The sequence below is a fragment of the Leptopilina heterotoma genome, unplaced genomic scaffold, assembly GCF_015476425.1.
Source record: "Leptopilina heterotoma isolate Lh14 unplaced genomic scaffold, ASM1547642v1 Lhet_81, whole genome shotgun sequence".
NCBI lineage: Eukaryota > Metazoa > Arthropoda > Insecta > Hymenoptera > Figitidae > Leptopilina > Leptopilina heterotoma.
The window spans coordinates 3,435,039-3,461,393 of NW_025111185.1; the positions used below are offsets into that span (position 1 = coordinate 3,435,039).

Genomic DNA, 26,355 nt, shown 5'->3' on the forward strand with positions numbered 1-26,355 from the left:
AATTGAAAAATATTGTTGGAAAGTCCTGTTTAATAGGATCATTTTTCTGTACAAAGTAAATTGATTGGTTATAAAATGAAAAAGTTATAACTTATAAGAATATTTTTATAAAACTTGAAGATAGCGATTGCGCCGAGTCGAAGACTCGGAGTGATCGATTTCTTCATGTTTTATAGTAATTAAAGATGACCGAGAGATAAAATCATTATTTTATAAATTATAAGAATATTGTCACAGTAAATTTTTCAAAATTATTTTCATCATTTTCAATTGAAATAAAATTGTATTGAAATTTGAAACTAATTGAATTCCTGCGAAGAATTTTATTATTTATAAAGATAATTGAATTTTAGCAAAGAATTTTATTATTTATGAAAATAATTGAATTTGGCAAAGAATTTTATTAAAATCTTTAAAAATAATTCAATTCTTTTGAAGATTTTAACCAAATTTTTTTAACTAAATGAATTTTTATGAAGAATTTTATTACATATATCTATTTTAAAAAAAAATGAATTTCTGCTAAGAATTTTATTAAAATTTTTAAAAATAATTAAATGTAAATTATATTATTTAAATCTTTATCAAAATATTGAAATTAATTGAATTCATTCTAATATTTTCTTCAATTGTTTAAATATAGTCGATTTTGTTAATAATTGTAATTAAACATTTGATTATAGAATTTTTAAAACATTTTTAGAAAATAATTAAATTCTTTTAAAGAATTTCTTAAAGTTTTTTGAAAATAATAGTTTTTCTTAAATTTTTCATTGCAAAATATGAAAATAATTGAATTTAATAAAGAATTTCTTTCAAATTTTGAAAATAATCGTGTATCTTAATAATTGTAATCAAAAGTTTGATTATTGAATTTTATGGAAATTTTTTTGAAAATAATTGAATTTTTTCTATAATTTTATTACAATTATTTTTTAAATTAATTGAACTCTTTGGAGAAATTTTAAAAAAATTCTACTATCAAAACTTTGGAGAAAAAGTTATCAATTCTTTAGAAAAATTTTATTACAAATTTTTAAAAATAATTTAACTGTTTCGAAGAATTTAAAAATTTTATTGAAAATAGTTGAATTTTTAAAATTTTTAATTTGAAATTATCTAAAAATTGAAGTTGATATTTGAAAATAAAAAATTTTGTAAATTATTTTGTTTACTATAACAGTTTGTAGTCACTGTCAATAATTTATTTTTCATTTATAATATTATTTACATGTGACACGCTCCGAAGAAAGAAAATAAGCAAAAAGAGAAGAAGAAAGAGCAAAAGAAGCAAAGATTTGTATGTTTTGTTTATAATTTTTGGAGTAAGAACACAGAAAGAGAATCAATTTCTATTATAAAATATAAATTATCGATGTCCAACTTTTTATTAGATCAAAAATATTTAATGGAAACAGTTTTCGAATCTTAATAAATAAAAAAGAACTTTAAATCAAAATAAATCTGACCCAAACATAGCCCCAAACTAAAATTTTTGGTTCCTTTCACTGTAGAGCGTCAGATTTGTTTTATTGGAAAAAAAATTGTTTGTAATATTAAAGTAAAAGATGAAAGAGTGTTCTTTTGTAAACACAATTGAAATTTTATTTTATCTAAAAGCAAAGCTGAAAAAAAGATTTTTTTTTGTTTAAATAAAATCCTATGGCTCAAAGAGTATTTTGTTTGCTCTCATTTAAATAAAAAATAATAAGTAAAATTTTTCTACAATGTAAAGTAGATAAAAATATTATATTATAATACGAGAGAAATTTAGAGGATATTAAAAGAGAAATATATGATATTATAAAAGACGAGATACTGAAAAGAGGATAATAATCATTTAATAATAATTTATAGTAAAATACTTGAGAATAAAAAATAATGAGTTTATTTTTAATAAAGCCTCTTTATGTGCCAAGAAGATCTTTTGAAAAGAAAAGATTTTCAGAGGAACAAACGATGTGAACTGATTTTCGACAGTAGGGAGTAGAGAGTAGAGAGTAGAGAGTCTTTCTTATATTACTTGTCCTCAGATATCGTTATCGGATTTTCTTTTCAACTTTTTACCTATTCTCAGCAATCAAGACTTATATATACTATTTTCTTGGATTCGATATCTATATCTACAAATAGCAACGCCACGCTCGAGACGTTTACTTTTGTCGAAAACAAGGCTAGGTCCTTAAGGAAGTTTTGAGAGCGATAGAGAGAGAGAGAGAGAGAGAGAGAGAGAGAGAGAGAGAGAGAGAGAGAGAGAGAGAGAGAAAAGAAAATGCTTACCTAAAGAACTCGGTTGCCCTAAGATCTGGCAGGGGCGGTGTTCTTCCACTAATGAAGGTAAACCTGGATTCTTGATGAGCGCCAACCAAAGGAGTGGGTGGTGGTGCACCGGGACCATCTAAGACGCTATTTAAATTTGGTGCCTGAGTTTTGGGGGCAGTGCTAAGTTGTGCATTTATTGTGCCATTGGTCTTGTTGTTATTGTTGTTATTATTATTATTTTTCGTGCCATTTTCTACGTGGTTGTTGGAATTCGTCCCCTGGGGCTGATTATTCGAGTGCGAGGGATTGGTCTGTGAAGGGGGATTATTTGAAGTGGGAGGAGGTGACATTTCTGGAAGACCATCTACAAGGTCTAAACTATCGTCGTGTTGCTCTCCATCTGTATTCGTTACCTGAAAGCACAAAAGAACCTCCTCTTATTTCCACGAGACAAGAAAAACTTGTTCTTAATGTTTTATGTCCCTAAATATTTTACTAATGTTTGCATTTTCAAGGAAAAGTGATTGTCAGCGAAAATAAAAGACATCTTCTTCTTCTTCTTCTTTGATTAAAATTTTCTTCAAAAGTTTCAGGAATTCATAAAATAAAAGTGATGAAAAGATTAAAAATAGTTCTCTTTGCGTCTTATTTTTATAACTTTGATGCCTAAATAAAGTTCAACTATTTTAGTATTCTGTCTATAAACAGTTTACTCTCCTCTAAACTGCATATAATTTTCATGAGAATAGAGTAGAAATCGAGTATCGAAACAATAAAATGGGGTTGCCAGAAAAATTTATAATTTTCTTTTTCCCTGACTCAGGGTTGCCACGCTTTTACTCATTTCAAATTCCCTGACTTTTCCAAATTTTCCAGGTTTTTAAAACTATACATTTATTTTTAACCAAATTAAATAACTAATAAATTTTTATAAATACACGGAACTTTGATATAATACTGTATTCTGCATTATTATAATATTTATTTAATACTCAATCAGGGTTGCCACAAAAATTTAATTTTCTTTTTCCTTGACTTTTCCCTGAATTCCGAACAAAATTTTGACTTTTTCCCTGACTCTATAGAATATTCTGATTCACTCTAAAAGTAATTAGATAGTAAAAGAATGTTACAAATTTTTTTAATTGTAAAATTATATGCAAACATCAATAACTTGTTTTAAATAAAAATATACAATCATTATTATTTTTCTAACGGAATTAAAATTTTCAAAATACAGTCGGGCCGCAGAACTGTACGGTACCCCAGAAATAACCCCTCCACTTGATTTCAAACTGTACGCTGACGAACTCATCCCCACTATTTAATTTTCAGGACTGTACACAGTCTTTAAGGAGCATTTAAGGAGCAAGTTTTCAAAAGTTGATAAATATAATTTTTTTAAAATCGAGATAAACATAAATTTAATAATTTAAATATCTCACAAATCGTCATGTCCCTGTTAAATTAAAAAAAAAATTTATTAACAGCGAATTTTCAATTTAAAAACTTTTTGACATAACCAAGTTGACTTTTAATTTTTATGTTTGTTATTAGAACAAATTACCAAAACCTTAAAGTTACTTTATTATGTGAAAGTTTGATTAAAAACAGAACGTATTAAATATAAAAACATTGTTACAAATATTAAATATTACAAATTTTTTATTTTGAAATTAACTGAGTGGTTATGTCAGGAAAGTCATTTATTTCGATTTCTCGAAATAATAAGAAAATAGGAATTTATCAAGTTTTGAAAACTTGTTGCTCTTCATTTATCGTCTGGGACTATAATATACATAATTTTAGATTTAAAATTAATTAAAATCATAAAAATATATATTATTCTTAAAATTATAAATGTTAGAAAAATTAACATTTTTTAACCAAAATGTATTGCCTCATGAAATTAAAAGAAGTCCACTGATTTATCCAAATTATGGAAAAGAAAATAATTTGATTAAATCAGTAAAATTTTTAATTTTAAGGAAGAATTTGATAAACAATCGGAACAAAAGTTAGTCTAATGTCATAATTTCGTATTTTAAAAAAAAGTCAAATTAAATTTTAAATTCCTTTTGGTAAAAGCGTAAGGAATTTAATTTTCTAAATTTTGAACATTTTACATATATATTTGAATAAAAATGATAATTTTTTGTCAATAATGAATGATTTAAGTAACATAACCTAAAATTTAACAAATGTTTCTTATTGACAGAAAATTGTAATTTTTATTCAAATGAAACTTTTAATTGTTTTAAATATTCAAAATTAAATTCTTCGCCTTTCCAACAAGACGCATTTAAAATTTAATTTGTTTTTTTAAATTACGAAATTATGACATTGGAATAACTTTTGATTTGACTGTCCGTCAGATTCTTCCTTAAAAGGCAACATTTTCAAATATACGGCACTGAATTTAGTAGCGCCACCGTACACTGTGGAGCACTTAAAAACTAAAGCCAGCGTACACTTTGGCGACAGCGTACAGTTTGAAAGCGTACAGTTCGGAGGCCCGACTGTATTCAAACTCAAACCTTTATAAAACATGACATAATCATTAGTTTATTATACCTATTATAAGAATATTATTACTGTAACTTCTTCAAAATTATTTTCATCATTTCATGAAATCTTTTCTAAATTCAATTATTTCCTAAAATTCACGCTATAAGGCTTCTAATTTTTATCAATTATTATCTAAAATTTTAACTAAAATTCTTTTTTAAATCAATTCTTTCTAAAAAAAAATTGAATTTTAATAAAGAATTTTATTAACAAAAATTTTAAATATCAAAATCTTTTCACGGATTTTAAAAAAATTTTTAAGAATAATTTAATTTTTCTAGAAATTCGATTAAAATTGTATTAAAAATAATTGAATTCCTGTAAAAAAATTTGATTATTTATAATAATAATTGAATTACTGCGAAGAAATGTATAAAAAATTTGTAAATAATTGAATTCCTGTAAAATTTTTATTATTTATGAAAAAAATTAAATTTTTGCGTAAAATGTTATAAAATTTTTTTTTAAATAATTGAATTGCTTTGTAAAACTTTATTGAAATAGTTATTAAAATAGTAGATATTGAACATTTTTTGAACATAATTCAATTTCTGCGAAGAATTGAATTGAATTTCTGCAATGATTTGCAACTACTCCAAAATTCAATTTTTTTTAGTATTTTCAACTAAAATTCTTCTATAAATCTATTATTTTTAATAACTAATTCAATATATTTTAAAAAATTTAATTAATTTTAGAAAAATTTGAATTATTAAAATTTAAAAAAATTTAAATTCTTTAAAATTTCTAATGAAATTTATTGAAAATTGAAATTTGATATAATTTTAAATTAAAACCTTAATTTATAAAAATTGTAAACGTAACTCTTTTAAAATTCAATTAATTTTGAAATATTTAAGTAAAATTATTTATTAAATAATTTCTGAGTAATCATTTTATACACAGAAAAAAATAATTGTTAAATGTGTTGCGTGTAGTTTTCAGACAGTGTTGTTTTAACATATAATTTTGGTGTTATTTTAATCCCATTTGAAATGTATATTAATTTAACACCCTCGAGTGTTAATTTAACACACTCTATTGTTATTTTAACACCAAAATGTAGTGTTAAAATCACACAGTGTCGGTTAAAATTGTTGCATGTAGTTTTAACACTACTTTTATTGTTAAAATAAACACTTCTTTTTTCCTGTGATATGATAGTTGTTCAAGAATTAAGTTATTTGAATAGAAATTATTGTCAGAAGTAGAAAAAATTGAAGGTTTTGTATTAAAATTTCTGGTAATTTCATAGTTTATATAGACCCGTGACAACCCCGAATGAAAAAGCAGGAATTGATTCGAATGAAAATGATCATACCAAGGTCATCATGGTGTTTGCACTGTCTGTACTGGTGTTGATTGTAGTTTCGGATGCGGTACTTGATCCCATAACCACCACCTGGGGTACCGCTCTGCAACTACGAGTTCCAGCAGTCTTGAAATGAAATCTGCGTAAAGCAGAAGCTGCCTGAGACAGCAGATCTCCATCGCGGGAATTTTCAGTCCCATGTTGACCACGCGACGACTGCGACGTTGCTAAATTCCCCGAATCACACCCGTTACCCTTCAAGTTGACCACCTTGCTGAAAGAAGCCCGGTTATCCGAGCACTCCTGAAATCAAAAAACAAATTCCCACATTCAGGGCTCGAACCAGTCAAAGTATTTCAAAATACGGACTTTACGGACCAATTACTGACAAAAATATAATATTATAACCAGTCCGAGTCAAATTAAAGAACATTTTATCTGAAACTATAAATTCATGTTTTATAATAATTAAAGATGGCCCAGTGATAAAATCATTATTTTATATTAAGTAAAAGAATATTTTTACTCTAACTTTTTCAAAATTATTTTCACCATTTCAATTCAATCATTATTTTCAAAAACTTTTATCTAAAATTCTTCTCCTAAACAATGATTTTTAATAATTTTCGAAAAAGTTCTTTAATAATTTTCAAATTCATTTACGTATTCAATTTTACGAAATTTCAATTATTCGTAAATTCTTCAATTAAATATATTAGAAAACAAAAACTTCAAAAAATATAAAAAAAATTCAATTAAACTTTTTCAAAAAAAATTAATTTCAAAATTTAATTATTTCTTAAAAATTCAGTCTATATTGCTTTTAATTTTTAATTATTATCTAAAATTTTAACTAAAATTCATCTTTGAATGAATTTTTATTAGAAAATTCTACTAAAATTCAATTATTATTTAAATACAAAAATAAATAATTGAATATTTCTTAAAATTAAATTCTTATAAAGAATTTTATCAACAAATTTTTAAATAATTGAATGCTTTTGACGAATTTTAATAAAATTATTGAAAATTTGACAAGAGTTTTATTATTTTTAAACATAATTGAAATTTTGACGAGAATTTTTAAAAATCTTTGAACGTAATTGAATTTCTGCGAAGAATTTTATTACTTTTGAGAATAATTTAATTTCTGATGTCCCTAAAGTTCTGAACGTTCAAATGAACGAATTTTTTTTGTTACTTTTTTTTAAATTTGAATATTGGTAGAAAATATTAATTTACAAATTGGAAAATGAATTATTTTCTTAATGTATGTTAAATTTATCTTTTATTTCTCATTAAAAGATAATAATATTGGAAAATATTGAAAGGGATAAAATTTTTGTTCATTTGAACGTACGACATAATTTATGCAATCATTTGTAATTTCTTTAAGATTCTCAAAATTATATCGTACAATTTACGAACTTTTCAATGTTTTTATTTCGGGTAATATTTTGGTTGGGTAATCTCAATGATGGTAAATATTTATAATAGAAAATTCACCCTATTTTCGGTGTTAAAATAACACTTTCGAGCTAAAATTTGTTGCGGATAATACTTTCAACACTAATTTCAGTGTTAAAACAACACCCTGTTTTCTCTGTGATATTTTTCTATTAAAAATACGGACTTTACGGACTTGAAGCAAATTTACGGACTTTTACGGGATTTACGGATACAAAAATCAATTAGTTGATTAATGAATTTTGTTGAGTCAAGTTATTCTCGAAATACTCGATATACTGCTTCTTCTTTTTTTTTTTTTTTGAAAAAGATTATCCACTAATAATTTGATACTTTAATTACTTTTCCTGACCCTTTTTCCGCAATCCGAACCCAATGTCTCTTTAACGAGGGTACATTGGCACAATCGATTGCATTTTCCCGCAGTATAGCTGGTGATATCATAATATAGTTGCCATCGAGTAATCTGGGTCATGTGTTTTACACACTGCATGTGCGCGCAACGAGTGCAAATCAACCACGTTGTAAATTTTATCATGCTTACGGCAAGTGCAAGGTCGTCCATTGTAAACTTAGATTATTATTTGCATAAGCTTCTTAGTTTACACGGGGAACTTGCAAACAATTCTTTGAAAACTATATGCATATATAACACGAAACATATTTCATCTTTTCAGAATAAGTACATTGAACTAAGGCACTCAATATGTTCTTCTAACTTCAAAATTCATCTCCATAATATTTCCCTATTTCTACTAAAATTATTGCCACAATTCATTCGAGGCACTTCTCTTTCTCTGCAATTTTTTTCAGAATATTATATTAAGTGGTCTTTATTTTTTTCCTTGTTAGGATAAGACCCCATTCCATAATGTCGTTACTTCCGCCTTAGAAAGAAATGACCAGAGGGAAATAGTAAAGCTCGTCTTGCTTTACCTCCAAGAGGATAAGAGAGATAAGATTTTTATATCTGATTCCCTCTTAAAAAAAGATGACTCAGCTTTTTAAAAATTCACAATTCACATAAACATTTTTGCCCAAAAAAAAAAAATAAAAATGCCCTTCTCGTTGTTAATTGAACATTTTTCTAAAAGCATTTTTTGGAAACAAAATATGTTTTTTCACAATTATACATCGTCAATTACACATTACACTCTATAAAAATGCATATGAACCTACACGATATTTTTGCAACTTTTAAATATAACACAACCGGAAGGCAAAAATTAACAAGTTGAAAAATAAAAGCAGAACAACTAATTCTGCAAATGCAGATTCACATATATACACTATTGGAATGTATAGAAAACTATACGACTTACTGGATGCTTATAAGCGCAACAATGGAAAGCAACAAAGCCGACAGTGCCGTCATTGAAAAGTGAAGACAACTGGTAACAATTCTAGCAACTCGAGATTAATTACCACCCAGCCAATTAAGAACTGCGTTACAAATGTTTCTGCATAATATCAACCAAGGATTAAACAAAGGGAAACTAGCTATGCAAATTGTACACAAAAACAAAAATTTTATACTCTTTATCATATTGTATCGCTCATGCGAAAAAATCAAATGGATTTAAAAGTGTCACAAAACAGGAAGCAAACTTTTAATCCCTTGTTTCGAAAATTAATTACAGGGCTCGAACTAGGTCCGTAAATTTACTTCAAGTTCGTAAAAGTCAGTTTTTTTAAAAAAAGGTCCGTAAAGTCCATAAATTGTACGATATAATTTGGAGAATTTTAGAGAAATTCAATTATCTTTAGAATTAAATAAATTCTTCTCTAAAATTCAATTATTTTCAAAAATTTTAATAAAATTCTTGACAAAATTTCAATTATTTTCAAAAATTTTTCTCAATTCAATGATTTTCAATAAGGTCATTTGGGGTAAATGTAAACAGTAGATGTTTCAGCTAAATTTACAAATTAAAAATAAGTACGACGTCAATATTTTTACCTCAGCTCACCTACAAAATGTTCTGAGTATTGCCAATATTTTATTTTGACAATTGGCAATGCCATAGTGTAAGTTATTTTTTAATGCAAAAAAGATTGAAAATCAAAGTTTTACTGTTTCAGTATTTTGTCTCGCATTTGCATAAAAATAAATTTTAAAATCAAACAAAAATATCTATGTAATTCTTCCTTATTAATGCCCTAACAAAAATTGACTTTGATTTTTGATTTTCGTCAATTTAGTTAATAAATAATTAAGTGTTTACATTTACCCTGAGAATTCGAAAACTCGGGGTAAATGTAAACAGAACTTGAACTACATTTTAAAAGAAAATAATTGAATAAATTTGCTTCTATTTCACAATTTCATTAATTTGGCAATGTAAAAATCCATAGAAAAGGAAATTAGGTCCTCTTTGAAAAAAAATTTGATAAAAAAAAAAAAAAAAAAAAAAAAAAAAAAAAAAAAAAAAATTTTTTGAAAATTGGATTAATTTTTAAAAATATTTTTAGATTCATCCGCCATTTTGAAAATTTAAAATTGACCTTAAATTCGTATTCAGCGACTTCAAAAACTCCCGAGTAGCCAGATTTAAGCAAATTTGATGAATTTTTAACAATATTTTATGTTTGACCGCCATATTGGATCCACTATTTTGAAATTTAAAAATTCGATTTTAGATTCTTATTCAGCAAAATAAAAAAGAACTTCTTTTTACCAAGTTGAATGAAAATCTATTAAAATTTGTTCAAGTTATTCAAGTTTTTACATTACTAATTTTGTAATGGTTGATTGTTTATTTATATGATACATTATCAGTCAACTGGTTGATTTACTATACATCTACGAAGAATTTTTATCAGTTTTTCCATCCCTTAAAACAGTAGTATACTTGAAATAACTTGTTTCTTAAACCTCGCTTAACTACAGTGGTGTTTACATTTACCCCGAATTTTAGGAAAATTTCAAAATCTCGGGGTAAATGTAAACAGTCAGTTTTAGGCGGCTCAGGTGCATCAATATTTCTTTGTACCTCATACAATTTTTCTAGGGAAATAAAGTAAAGTTAAAATCTTTGAAAATCTGAATTTTTCATGTTTTTAACTAACAATTCTGTGGAATTAATTTTTTCGAGAAAGTGTAATTAAGGATTTTTTTTTAAATTATTTAAAGTTTTTAATTTCTAAGACATATTTAATTGAAGAATTTACGAATTATTGAAATTTCGTAAAATTGAATTGTAAACAAATGAATTTGAAAATTCTCAAAGAAATTTTTCAAAATTAAATTAAATTACTTTTATAAATAATAAAATTCATCGCAGATTTTCAATTACTTTTAAGTCAATTTTTATCAAATTTCTCGAAAAATGTAATTATTTTTAAAATTTTTATTAAAATTCGTCAAAAGAACTCAATTATTTAAAAATTTGTTGATAAAATTCTTTATGAGAATTTAATTTTAAGAAACATTCAATTATTCAATAAATTATTCATTTTTGTATTTAAATAATTAGATTTTAGTAGAATTTTCTAATAAAAATTGATTTAAAGATGAATTTCAGTTAAAATTTTAAATAATAATTAAATATTATAAAAGTAATATAGACTGAATTTTGAAAAAATAATTAAATTTCGAAATCAATTTTTTTGAAAAAGTTTAATTGCATTTTTTTTATTGTTTGAAGTTTTTATTTTCTAATAAATATGTACTTGAAGAATTTACGAATAATTGAAGTTTTGTAAATTTCAATATTTTAAACAAATGAATTTGAAAATTATCAAAGAACTTTTTCGAATATTATCAAAAGTAATTGTTTAGGAAAAGAATTTTAGTCAAAAATTTTTGAAAATAATAATTGAATTAAAATGGCAGTTGAATTTTAAGAAACATTCAATTGTTCAATAAATTATTTATTTTTGTATCTAAATAATGGAATTCTATTAGAATTTTCTAATAAAAATTGATTGAGAAATGAATTTCAGTTAATTTCTTTATTTGGCATTTTAAATTGGCTTAAAATAAATGACAAAATTTTAAAAAATTTGCCTAAAAAATATTTCAGATGAATAACGCTTTTTCTATTTGTTTTCGTGAGTTACGTGTTTTATAGTTTTTCTCGCGAATAATGTGTTTTCATTTAGCAGCCGTTGATAATTGAATATTAAATGCAATATAACGTGAGTATTTGGAAATAATTGAATTTTGAGATTAATTTTTTTGAAAAAGTTTAATTGAATTTTTTTTTATTAACATAAAAAAAGTTCTTTCAAGTTTTTATTTTCTAATTTTAATTAAAGAATTTACGAATAATTAAAATTTCGTAAAATTGAATATTGTAAACAAATGGATTTGAAAATATTGTCAAAGAACTTTTTCGAAAATTATTAAAAAATAATAGATTTTAAGAAGAATTTTAGTTACAAATTCTTGAAAATAATAATTAAATTGATAATAATTTTATCACTCAGTCATCTTTAATTATTATAAAACATGAAGAAATCGATAACTCCAAGTCGAAGACTCGGAGTTATCAATATCTTCATGTTTTATAGAATTATGAAAAATTGAATTTAAAGTTTAAAGTAAAATTTTCTCTTATTTAACTCGTAATGGTTATATTTTTGTCAGTAATTATTGATCCATAATTTTTAATTTTTGGTCCGTAAAGTCCGTATTTTTAAATACTTTCACTGGTTCAAGCCCTGAAATTACAACATTTTGTTTCTGCGAAATTGCGTTACAAAATAAGGTGAGGGCCAAAATTGTTAAGAGCATCGAATAAAATCAGGGAACGTCACGGAAATCAAATTTTGATTTCGTTACGATATTCCAAAACAAAACGAAATTATTAATGTATTTTGATTCCGATACTGTAACGAAACAAAATTCACTTCCTATTTTGATTCTGATACTGTAACGAAACAAAATTTACTTCCTATTTTGATTCTGATACTGTAATACTGCAATTCGGTTTTCTTATAGAAACAGAAGTCGATTCGAATATTCTACTTCAGATTTCGTATGTAAAAACGATATTATCTTCTGATATATTTGACATTTGCAACAAAATTTAGGTTCAATGAGACTTTTTCATGCGCAGTAGTATTTTATCAAAATTAAAACAAAAAATAATTTTGATTTTGATATTGGAATCAAAACGAAATAGAGTGGAATTTTGATTCTGATACCCATATCCGAATCAAAGCAAAAGTATTTTTTAATTTTGTTTTGATTCCGTGACGGTCCCTGAATAAAATTGATATTTTCACATAAATTACTATTAGCAACTTGTAAATACTTGGCGTGGAAAAATAGAAAATGAAACCTCTCTCGTGTTCAGAGAATTCATTAGACGAATTAGGGCAGCACTGAGATCTGTTTAATCACTTTGATGATTCAGCCCCTATGTTGTCAATTTAGTTTTACCTCAGTTGCATTAATGATAGTGTCGTCTGTTGAATATTCAATCCTTAAGATTATGTCCAACACAATAAAACCATCATTAGCATGATAATTTTCCCTCCCAAGCTCCCAAGCGAGCTCCCAAGTTCACTTCACATTTCGAGTAGCTCATTTATTAATAAACATAATATCAGTGAAGTAAAAGGAAAGAGAAGTTTAGTATACCATCTCCTGAATAATATCCGGATAATAATTGATATAGCTAATTTTCATATATGCAAAATGCATTAATAACAAAACAGCAACCGATTCCATAATTCTGATTAAGTAACAATGAACACATATATTATACTACCGCGAACAATGTTCACTTATATAGCGAGGAAAGATGAACTAACTCGTGTTTCACATACATAATGCATCTATCATACGTGCCCTTCATACAGAATTTGTAAAATGTCAGTGGTTAGAATCCACACATCATACAATAAGAAATTTTCAAAAGATTTCAACTTCACTTTTTTTTTTTTTTTTTTCTTATTTACCATTTTTCAAAGGGAAATGATGGAAATTGTTCAAGACTGCAAAATTAAATTTTTCAATAGAATTCAATTATTTAAAAATTTGTTGATAAAATTCTTTATGAGAATTTAATGTTAAGAAACATTAACTTATTCAATATATTATTAATTTTCGTGTTTAAATAATTGAATTCTCGTAGGATTTTCTAAAAAAAATAGATTTAAAAATGAATTTCAGTGAAAATTCTACATAATTACTGAATATTTATAGAATTTTTAGAAATAATTGAATTTTGGAAAGTTTTCAAATTAAAATCTTTGAAAATCACCATTTTCTTACTTTTAACTAAGAATTCTGTAGAATTAATTTCTTTGAAAAAGTTTTGAATATTTTTGAAAATATTTCAAGTTTTTATTTTCTAAAATATATTTAATGTTGAATAATTTCCGAATAATTGAAATTTTTGGTAAAATTGAATTTAAACAAATGGATTCAAAAATTGTCAGAGAACTTTTTCAAAAATTATTAAAAATAATTGATTTAAAGCAGAATTTTAGTTAAAAATTCTAGAAAATAATGATATCACTCAGTCATTTTTAATTATTATAAGTTGTTGAATTATAAAAAGGTTTGAATTTGAATTTGAAAATCTTATTTCCTTGAATTCTCAAAACAATTTTTTAGAATTTTTAACTAAAATTCTGCTTTAAATCAATTATTTTTAATAATTTTTGAAAAAGTTCTCTGACAATTTTTGAATCCATTTGTTTAAATTCAATTTTACCAAAAATTTCAATTATTCGGAAATTATTCAACATTAAATATATTTTAGAAAATAAAAACTTGAAATATTTTCAAAAATATTCAAAACTTTTTCAAAGAAATTAATTCTACAGAATTCTTAGTTAAAAGTAAGAAAATGGTGATTTGCAAAGATTTTAATTGGAAAACTTTTCAATATTCAATTATTGCTAAAAATTCTATAAATATTCAATAATTATGTAGAATTTTAAATGAAATTCATTTTTAAATCTATTTTTTTTTTAGAAAATCCTACGAAAATTCAATTATTTAAACACGAAAATTAATAATATATTGAATAAGTTAATGTTTCTTAACATTAAATTCTCATAAAGAATTTTATCAACAAATTTTTAAATAATAGAATTCCTAAAAAGAATTTTACTATTTACAAAAAAAATTGAATTATTGCGAAGAAATTTATAAAAAAATTGTAAAAAATTGAATTCCTGTGAAATTTTTATTATTTATAATAATAATTAAATGTTTGCGTAGAATTTTATCAAAAAATTTTTAAATAATTGAATTCTTTTAGGAAAATTTATTAAAATAGTAGATGCCAATTACTAAACTAAATTTTACTAAACTAAATTACTAAACTATTATTAAAATAGTAGTTATTGAAAATAATTGAATTTTAATAAATTTTTGTAATTAATAAAATTTCCAAGAAGAATGTTATTAAAATTTTTTGAATATAATATTGAATTGTTAAAGATAATTTCATTAAAAATGTTTGAAAATAATTAAATTATTATAAGAAATCTATGTATTTAAAAATGTATCGAAAATAATTATTAAATTCTAATAAACAAATTATAAATTGAAACCTTTTGAAGAATTTCCATAACATTTTTAAAAATAATTGTATTTTTCGAGGAATTCAATGAAAATTGTATTAAATATAACTGAAGTTCCGCGATGAGTTTTATTAGTTATTAAATATATAATGAAAATATTTTTCCAGTATTTTTTCAAAGATTTTAATTTGATACCGTTTCAAAATTCAATTATTTCTGAAAATTCACACTATAACGCTTTTAATATTCAATTATTATCTAAAATTTTAACTGTAATTCAATTTTAAATCAATTCTTATTAAAAATTTCTACGAGAATTCAATTATTTAATTATAAAATTAAATAAGTTACTGAATAATATTAAATGTTTCTTAAAATTGAATTTTCTTAAAGAATTTTTTAAACAAATTTTGAAGGAAATGGAATTCTTTTCACGACTTTTAATAAAAATTATAAGAATTTTTTTTCGAGGAATTCGGTTTAAATTGAATTAGGAATAATTGAAATTCTATGATGAATTTTATTATTTATCAAAGAAATTGAATTACTAAACCGAATGTTATTATTTATTAGAGATGTGCAAAAAGCTCGAAATGTCGAGCCGAGTCAAGCCGAAATTTTTTCGAGCCGAGCCGAGTGACTTCGAGTACTCGAAAAATTCGAGTACTCGATTATATTCGAGCACTCGAGTGAATTCGAGTACTCGAATGGATTCGAGCTCTTGACTTACTAAAAAAACTATTAATAAGTAGAAAATTTCTAATTTATTCGAATTACTGAATCAATAAAGTAAAGAAATCTTTAATTACAAAGTGTATTTCTATTTGCTAAATATAATATATGCGAAAATTATTATGAATTTTCTCTAAAACTCGAATTTACTCAAGAGCTCGAAAAAATTCTAGTACTCGAATTAAATCAAGTACTCGAATTCCCTCGAGTGCTCGAAAAATTCGAGTACTCGAAACTATTCGAGCTTTTTACACAGCTCGGCTCGGCTCGAACTGATTAGGCTCGAATCGGCTCGGCTCGAAAAATAAAAAGCTCGAAAAAGCTCGATCGAGCTTCAAGCTTTTTGCACAACTCTATTATTTATAAAAATAATTGTTTCCGTAGAATTTAATTAAAATCTACTAATTTAAACAGAATTGAAATTGATTTTTTTCAAAAAATTAGTTTTATAGAATTATTAATTAAAAGTATGAATAATTCAAATTTTCCAAAGATTTAAATTTGAAACATTTTCAATATTTAATTATTTCTAAAAATTGCTATCAATTGTAACTTCTTCAAAATTCAATTTTTTTACAGTTTTTAACTAAAATTCTTCTATAAATACATTATTTTTAATAATTAATTGAATATATATAAAAAAAAAATGAAACTAATTTCAAAAGAATTTAAATTATTAAAATTTTTAATGAAATTAATTCAAAATTGAAATTTTATAAAATGTAAAATTAAAAGCTTTTGAAGTTGATCTATTTACGAAAATTGTAAACGCAACTCTTTTAAAATTCAATTAATTTTGAAATATTTAAGTAAAATTACTATATGCACTTGTAATTATTATTAAACAACATTAATGCAGAGTTTATAATTGTGAAACTAATGCTCTTGGAATTATTATTATTATTATTATCACCACACAACTAATAATGATGAAATGCATTTAACATAATAATTGTAATACAAATCGATTAGGTACATGAAAATGACGTGTTGATAAAACGTATGCACGACGCTAATGAGAGCAAGCAAGCATTAACTTTACAAAAATCAATTAATCATTTAAAAATCAATAATATAAATAAATAACACAAACAGTTTTGCGAAATTGCTCTCTAAAGTTTTCTGAAATACTGATTGATTTGCGCGAGTCAAAACTGTATTTGAAGTGCACCTAGTTTCTTAAAAGTTGTTTTTAAGCAGATGAAATATTTTCATTTCTAATGCATTTCCAGGCCTCTATATTTCCTATATTCTATCTATAAAGATCGAAACACGTATAAATTTTCTTGAAATTCTAAAAATTTATAACACTAGTCTTCAAAGAAAGAAAAATAATTCTACAGATTTGATAAAGTTTTGCAATAAAGTATAAAAAATTAAAATTGATTCTATTATTATTCATTAAAAAAGTATATTTATAGTTTAGTTATTATAGTTCTGTATTCTTTAGTTTACAGTTTGTTGTGATGATGTGCAGTACAAATGCACAAAAGTTAATTCGATTTTCTTACTTTTCAATCAACTCTGTCAAGAAAGTTCAATAATCTACTCTCTGAAATTATATTTGAAAGTCTTATTATCAACTTCTTTAATGAACTGAAATAATTCATGAAATATTTTATTATTTAATTTATTAAAAGCTGTAGCTACTTTGCTTCTTTTTTCGAAAAAGGAATTACTTACTCAAACAGCTTCAACTAAAGTGAGAAGTTCATTACGTAAGTCAATATCAACATCTGAAGATACATTTTCGATATGGTTAGAGTACTCGAAAAACTTATATTCAAACTTATCCAATTTCCTCCTATTATTTTTCTTCTATTATCATTATTTGTAATAGTAAAAAGTCAAATTTTAGGGATATCAAAAATACGAATCATATAGTAATTATAGAATTCTATTATAGATGGATATTTTAAAAATTAAATTTTTTAATTACAGCGAAGATTTAAAATTACCAGATGAAAATTATTCAATTAAATATGTCTTAGAAAATAAAAACTTTAAATATTTTTAAAAACAATTCAATTAAACTTTTCCAAAAAAATTAATTCTACAGAATTGGCAGTTAAAAGTATGAAAATTTAGGTTTTCAAAGATTTTAATTTGAAACCTTTTCAAAATTCAGTTCTTTCTAAAAATTCACGCTATAATGCTGGTAATATTCAAATATTATCTAAAATGTTAACTTACATTCATTTTTAAATCAATTTTTAAAATAATTTATTGAATAATTGAATGTTTCCTATAGTTCATAAAGAATTTTATCAACAAATTTTTAAGTAATTCAATTCTTTCGGAGAAATTTAATACAGTTTTTTAGAATAATTGTATTTTTCGAGAAATTCATTTTAAATTGTATTAAAAAATAATTGATATCCTAAAATGAATTTTATTATTTCTGAAAATAATTGAATCCCTGTGAAAATTCTTATTATTTATATAAATAATTGAATATTATTATTGCGAAGAAATTTATAAAAACTTTGTAAATAATTGAATTTCTGTGAAATTTTTATTATTTATAATAAATTATCAATTTTTATCAGAAAATTTCACGAGAATTCAATTATTTAAATACAAAAATTAATAATTTATTAAAAAATTTGAATGTTTATTTCAAATTGAATTCTCATAAAGAATTTTATGAATAAATTTTAAAATAATTGAATTCCTTCGACGAATTTTAATAAAATTTTTAAGAATAATAACATTTTTCCAGAAATTTGATTAAAATTGTATTCAAAATAATTAAAATTCTGTGGTGTGTTTTATTATTTATGAAAATAATTGAATTATTGCGAAGAAATTTATAAGAAATTTGTAAATAATTGAATTCCTATGAAATTTTTATTATTTATAATTAAAATAATTAAATGTTTGAGTAAAATTTTATTAAAATTTTGATGAATGAATGAATGAATTAATTAATAATTAAAAATCATTGAATTGAGGAAAATTTTTGAAAATAATTGAAATTTTGCCAAGAATTTTATTAAAATTTTTGAAAATAATTGAATTTCGGAGAAGAATTTTATTACTTTTGAAAATAATTGAAGTTCATCTATTTATGAAAATTGTAAACCTAACTTTTTTAAAATTTAATTAATTTTGAAATATTTAAGTAAAATTATTCATTAAATAATTTCTAAGTAATAATTTTGTGATTGTTCTTCAAGAATTAAGTTATTTAAAAAGAAAATAATTTTCAGAAATAGTAAAAATTGAAGGTTTTGTATTAGAATTCGTGGTAATTTCATAGCTAATGAGACAAATAAAAAAGTTACCAAAATTCAGAATTTTCTTATGAATTCTAAAAATTTAATTTTTTTCAGTACTTTTAATAAAAATCCATGACTTTTCCCTAATTTTCCTGACCAATTTTCTACTTTCCCTGACTATTCCCTGAATTCCCTGATCTATGGCAACCCTAAATTAATTTCGTGTACCTTAAATTTTTACTCTTGAATCTGAAATAAAGTAATTCAATAGAAAAACCGAAAAAAAAAATAGAAAAATTTTAATAGAAAAAAAAAATAAATTAAACAAATCGAAGTTCAAAAGTAGCACTTTCAGAAAAATCACCCAGTTACAAATTATTTTATACCTCACCATAAAGAGCAAATAAAAAAATTTAAAAACATTTTTTTTCCGTGCATAAAGTTTTTTCTAGCTTTTAAAAAATGTAACTACTTTATGGAATACTAAAAACTAACTCTGATATGAAAAAAGTTTCATCACACTGATCGTAAACTTTCACTTGATTGGATCTGAAGTAAAGCTAAACGTTTCAATATTGATTAAAACATATTGCGAGTTTCTTTTTCCAAAAAAAATTTTACCCTATAAAAGAAATTAAACTTTTTTTTATTTTATTTTTATTTAACACGCGAAAACTATTCTTTATTTAAAAAAATGAGGTTAATTCTTCCTCTTCTAAATATCTATATATGATTTTGCTCATACATATGAGCAACTGATATCGCAATCGAATCGCTGCTCTGATTCGATATTGCTCCGTGAGCAATAGTTCAACTCTCAGATCATTAAATTCCTGCCTGGAGAACGCAAAACTTAGTTACTAATAATCGAATCCTATAGCCTGCAGCCTGAATCTTTCTTCCGGCTCGTCTTCTCAGAACGAGAAACAAACTGGAAAAAAGAGATAAATTTTTCATGGAAGGAATTCTCAAGAAGAATCAAGATTCTTTCTTGCGGCGGCAGCAGCTATAGAAAAGAAAAAAATTTCTTCTGTTTAAAAATTGCTGTCATGCAAAATGCCCTACTAAATTATTAGCCGACAAAAATCAACATTTAATCGATGTCGAAGCAAAGCGTGAAAATATTTCCACAAAAAAAAAAAAAAAAAAAAAAAAAAACGAATGAATATAGGAAACTTAAGAGGAAATTGAATAACAGAATTAATCCATCTCAGAAAGAGGAAATGAAATACATTGTAAATCACACCGATGGAAAAGTTGTTTATCATCCATAACTCGCATGAATTACAGCATATTTTAAGCCACGCAATCTGACGTTTTTATGAATTTGTTATTTAAGAATTATTTTTTCATAAAAGTAGCTGTTTATTTTTACCGTGAGCTTCAAATTTTAAAATTGGTAAAAATGGAGAGAGAGAGAAGATTTTCTTTTATTGCAGAAATACAGAAAAAATTTCTAATTATTTACTACGAGTCTCATTATGTACAAGGGAATATATATGTTGGTCAATTGTAACAAATTTGTTGATTAAATCGTTTCTATAATCATGATGTACGCCATTATCACAAGCCCAATAAGATACAAAGCTTTTGCAATTAATGTCTATCAATATCCTGAATCCGATAGCTTCAGAGATCGATGAACATTGATAGCAGCATAATCCAATTGGTGTTATGCATATATTTAGCTTCTGTGAAGAACTTTGATGCTTTAGGTACAGGAACCCGGTCGATTATCAGACACTTGCAGTGTCGTTGCGAACATTAATTTATTTTTCACACACAATCAAATAAACAGAAATTAATTTCTTTTTCTATTTCATCTCTTTCAATCAATATCTATGAAAACAACATTTTTTTTAATCCAAAAATAAATAGCCAACCAAAAAAAAAAAATAAAAAAAATAATTAAATTTTTAAATTAAAATTTGTATCAATTAAAATAATTTTTATTGAATCAAACTTATTGGATCACAATTCAGGGTTGCCACGCTTTTACTCATTTCAAATACCCTGACTTTTCCAGGTTTTCCAGGTTGAAAAACGAAATTTTTCCAGGTTTTTAAAACTACATTTATATTTTACAAAATTTTTAATTCAAACCTTTTTGAAATTAAACATCTTATAAAAAATTGTTATAAAACATGAAAATATCAATCACTCATAATTTAAAACCTTTTCAAAACTCAATTATTATCTAAAGTTTTAACTGAAATTCATATTTGAATCAATTATTATTAGAAAATTCTACGACAATTCAATTATTTAAATACAAAAAAAAATAATTTATTGAAGAATTGAATGTTTTTTAAAATTCAACTCTCATTTAAAGAATTCTATCAACAAATTTTTAAATAGGTAATTAAAATTCTTTTGACGAATTTCAATAAAATTTTTAAGAACAATTTCATTTTTCGAGAAATTAGATTAAAAATTTATTAAAAATAATTGAATCTCTGCAAAAAAATTTCATTGAATTGAGAAAAGTTTTTGAAAATAATTGAAAATTTATCAAGAATTTTATTAAAATTTTTTTAAATAATTGAAATATTACCAAGAATTTTATTAAAATTTTTGAAAATAATTGAATTTTAGAGAAAAATTTTAATATTTATAAAAATAATTGAAATTTTAACTATAACTTTTATTAAAATTTTGACCATAATTGAATTTCTGCTAAGAATTTTATTACTTTTGAAAATAATTGAATTCTTGAGAAGAATTTTTTAATAATATTTCTTTTTAAATACCTAATTATTTTTAATACAAAAATAAATAATTTATTGAATAATTAAATGTTTCTCAAAATTGAATTATCATAAAAAAATTTATTAACAAAATTTTAAATAATTGAATTCTTTTGACGAATTTTAATAAAATTTTAAGTATAATTACATTTTTCGAGGAATTCGATTAAAATTGTATCAAAAATAATTAAAATTCTGCAATGAGTTTTATTAGCTATGAAAATAATAATTGAATCCTTCAAAAAAATTGTATTACATATTTATAAAAATAATTGAATCTTTGTAAACATAAATTGAATATTTTTGAAAATAATAGAATTATTGCGAAGAAATTGATAAAAAATTTTTTAAATAATTCATTTCTTTTGGAAAATTTTATTGAAATAGAAGATATTAAAAATCATTGACTGGAGGAGAATTTTTGAAAAAAAATTGAATTTGTTAAAAAGAATTTCATTAAAATTTTTGAAAATAATTGAATTTTGGAGAAAAATTTTAAAGGCAACTCTTTCAAAATTGAATTAAGAAATTTGAATTAAGAAAATTGAATTAAAGAAAAATTAAATTTCAAGAATAAGCACAATAACTTTAGAAAACAATAATTTTTCAGGATTCTAATCAAAATTCCCTGACTTTTCCAGGTTTTTTCAAGGTTTATAAAAATTCCCTGACATTTCCAGGTTTTCCAGGTTTCCAGGTTGCGTGGAAACCCTGCAATTATTATGTTTAATTCAAAAATAATTTTTGGTTGACTACATAAATCAAAGATAATAATTATATTCGATTCAAATATATTGTTTTCTCAGTGTACTACTAAAATATTTACAGTATCTTTATTTTATCGAAACAAAATCAAATCACGAATTTAATAATTTAATTTTTTTACTATAAGAAATGTGATAATAATAAATTATTAATAAATGGATTAGTAAACTATCGTACAGGTAAAAAAAATACTTCATCTAAATGGCTAAAACACTAAAATATTTAAATATTTCATTAAAGCAGTGAAGAATGATTTCCCGGGAAGGGAAAACTTGAATTTAATAATAAAGGACTCATTTTCAGAAACTGTTAACTTTTCCGTAGAAAAAGAACAAATTTCCTAGTACATTTACTAAAGTTTCTTCATATAAAATTCAACAATCAGATTTTTTAATTTTTGATTTTAGATAAAATGCATTATTTTCAAGAAATTGTTAATTTAAAAAAAGTTATATATTACTCTGTGAATATTATTAAAAAACAAACAAGTGAAATTTATAACAAAGAGATTGTTATCGTAGTTTTCCTGTGGATATCAAATTGAGACAAAAAAATTAATGAAAAGTGTTGCAAAGCAACATTTTTAATCATTTTTTTGTCTCAATTTGATATTCTCAGAAAAAATGTGATTGAAAAAATTTATTTCTATTTTATTTTATTCAAATGAAAAAAATCAATTTAATTAATCAAATTAAATAATTTGACTATTAATAAACAATAGAAATCATGATCTTAAATGTTTAAACAATGAATTTAATAAAAATAAGTCATTAGTTAAGTAAAATAATTAGTTTCCAACTTCTCAAAAATTATTTTCAAGATTTCAATTCAATTATGTATTTTCGAGAAATTTTAATAATTTTTGAGAAAATTTTAAGTTTTTGAGAAAGTTTTTTAATAAATCAATTTTATTCAAAGAAAAAAAGTTTATCTAAAATATTTCTGAAATACATTTTTTGATAATTCAATTTTACAAAATTTCGATTAGTGGAAATGTTTTTATTAAAATTCTACATAAAAACTCAACTAATTTGAATAAAATGAAATAAAAAATTTTCAAAAACCAATCAATTTAGAATTTTTAAAATTATGTAAATTAGTAAAGTTTACAACTTTTGTAATCATCGATTTAAAAGAGAAAATATTTTTCTATTTAAATTTATATATATAGGGTAGGGTGGGGCATTACTATTCTTGTTTGGATTTTTGAGTCTATAAAATGTATATAAAAAAAAATTAAAAAATGAGTAGAACCGTTTGAAAGCTTGACTTCTTAGCTACAATTTTGCCATGTATCATTTTGCTGTAACTCGATTCTGTTCCGAACTACAGCGATTTTACGAAAAAAAAATTTTTTTGATGTCGAAAAAAACGAGGGGCGTAACTATTCTTGCAGCTATTAATGATATAATACTAAAAAAATATAAAAATTAATTTGTTAATTGGAGGATTTTTTCTGGTTTTTTCTTCCAATTTCTTACCATTCTAACCTAGAAACAAGCACACAAAAAAAAAATACACTGTTTTGTAGTTTTCGCTGTCATCAGTGGAAGAATAGTTGCGCCCCATCCGCCCATTTTTTGAAAAAACACTTGTAAAATTTTTGAACAATAGAATATCAAAAATCCATTATGATATTCGTGTTCAGCACTAAATTTGACTTTAGAAATAATTTTTCCGATAATTTTTCCGACCGTTTATCACTATTTACAATGGCAGACTAAATGAGTGAAAACAAGTAAGCGAGTATATCAAAATCACATTTGGGTACCTAACTCCAATGATAGATGGCGCCAGAAGCTCAAATGTGGCGTACAATGTTCATTTCACATGACAAGTATACAGTGTAAAAAAAACTTTAATCGGATGAATAGTTTTCTCTCCAGGACAAAGAATAGTTACGCCCCGCGAATAGTAATGCCCCACCCTACCCTACATATTTTTTTTTTGTAAAGAAAAATGTTTTGGATAAGTTTCTGACAAATAATTTGAAAAAATAAAAAGTTGTAAACTAAATATTTTATTGTTTTTGTGAAAAAAAAGAAGTTCATAAAAAATTGTCACAAAATTATTATTTATAAATTATTTAGAGAATTATTTTTACTTAAAAATGTTAACAATAATTTAATTTTAGAAGAAGTCGCGTTTACAATAATTAAATTTCAAATGGTTTCAAATTTAAATTTTTGGAATATTGAAAATTTTAATAATTAAATAATTGAATTTAATAATTTAATAATTAATGATTAATTTTTAATTATTTTCAATTTAATAGTATTACCTAATGATATTTTAATTTTTAATTATTATTTTCAATTTAGTAATTAAAAATTCTAAAGAAGTTCGTTTTCGTAAAATTTTTAATTAAATTTATTTTGAAATAAGTTGAATTTTTGAATATGTATTCAATTGAAATTTGTCAAAAACCAACAAATTTAGATTTTTTTAATTAAAATTATTTAAATTAGTGAAGTTCAGAACGTTAAAAATCATCTATTTAGAAGAAAAAATAATTTTCTATTTAAATTTACATACATTTTTGTAATGAAAATGTTTTAAATAAGTTTTTGATCAATAATTCAAAAAATAAAAAGTTGTAAATAAAATTTATTGGTTTTGTAAAAAAAAATACATTTTTTTCCTTCAAAACATTTTATTGTTTCAGTCAAAAAAATATATTTTTTCAATTGTCGATCAAAACTTCACTGACGTATTAATTAAAATACAAATATTCCAAAAATTCCAATTTGAAAACTTTTGAAATTCAATTATTCATAAAAATTATAAATTCAACTCTTTTAAAATTCAATTATTTTTGGAACCGACGGTATTTTTATTTATGAGTCTTCATTTTATTTTACATTTTAATTTTTATTTCACGATGATTTTCTTAGAAAATATATTTTTTTTTGTAGAAATATAATTTTTAAATTTTCCCTAACAAGATAAAAAGTATATTCTTTAATTTTTCTTTTATTCATGAAATATGAATTTTAAAAAATTTTTCACTTCTTAAATCATGGTTACATGTTATTGACTCATGAAGCTTTCAAAAGCTTAAACGTCAATTTGTTTACATATTCAACTTGTTCTAATGTAAACAAACCAGAAAAGAGTTTTCTTGTTAAAAACTCAATTTTAAAACTTGAGGAATTTATTAAAGTTAGAATACTAAAGAATAATTCATTCACTGAAGTTGAAGGCTATAATGTGAACATAAGAAATTACGATAAACATTAAAATATGGAAAATATTTTAATTTAAATAGTAATTAATAATTATTTCAAATTTAAATTATTAAAATAATTATTTTAATTTAAAATAAGGAAAATATTTTAATGTTTCTGTAGATAAATAAATTGAAAGTACAAATTAATTAATAATATTGTTTCTATAATCTCTTCTTCAAACAATTAATTATTTTTGAAGTAATTACTTTAAAAATCAATAGACAATTAAGTAAGAAATTAATTGTTACAAAATGTTTATACGCTTTTAAATAATAATGTATCATAACTTGAGTGCACTGAAAAAACAATATTTTTGAATCAGACATTATTATCTTTATCATACAGTCAACTAAATATTTTTTTGCAATTAAACCTAATAATTTTGATTCAATAAAAATTACATTTAATTCATTTATAAAATATGTTTAATTCAAACTTATTTTTTTTTCGTTGATTACTTATTTTTGGATCAAAAATGAGAATGTAAAAATTTTTTCCCAGTGTGATTAATTCATATAATAGTAAAATAAATTCATTGCCTTGTATTTTAAGAAAATACGAAA

At 23.2% G+C, this 26,355-nt stretch overlaps 1 protein-coding gene across 5 annotated transcripts in view; it reads right to left on the bottom strand.

Annotated features, from left to right (window-relative positions):
- The window catches only part of LOC122511255 (rhoGEF domain-containing protein gxcI-like), a 228,536-nt gene that overhangs the window by 117,111 nt on the left and 85,070 nt on the right, over positions 1-26,355 (bottom strand). For all 5 annotated transcript variants that reach the window (XM_043626395.1, XM_043626396.1, XM_043626393.1 and 2 more), the window contains exons 3-4: positions 6,152-6,445; positions 2,281-2,675 (exon numbers count right to left, since the gene is read on the bottom strand). In XM_043626395.1, coding sequence (XP_043482330.1) covers positions 2,281-2,675; positions 6,152-6,223 — 467 coding nt within the window. In that variant the 5' untranslated portion in view covers positions 6,224-6,445. The remainder of the gene's footprint in view (positions 1-2,280; positions 2,676-6,151; positions 6,446-26,355) is intronic.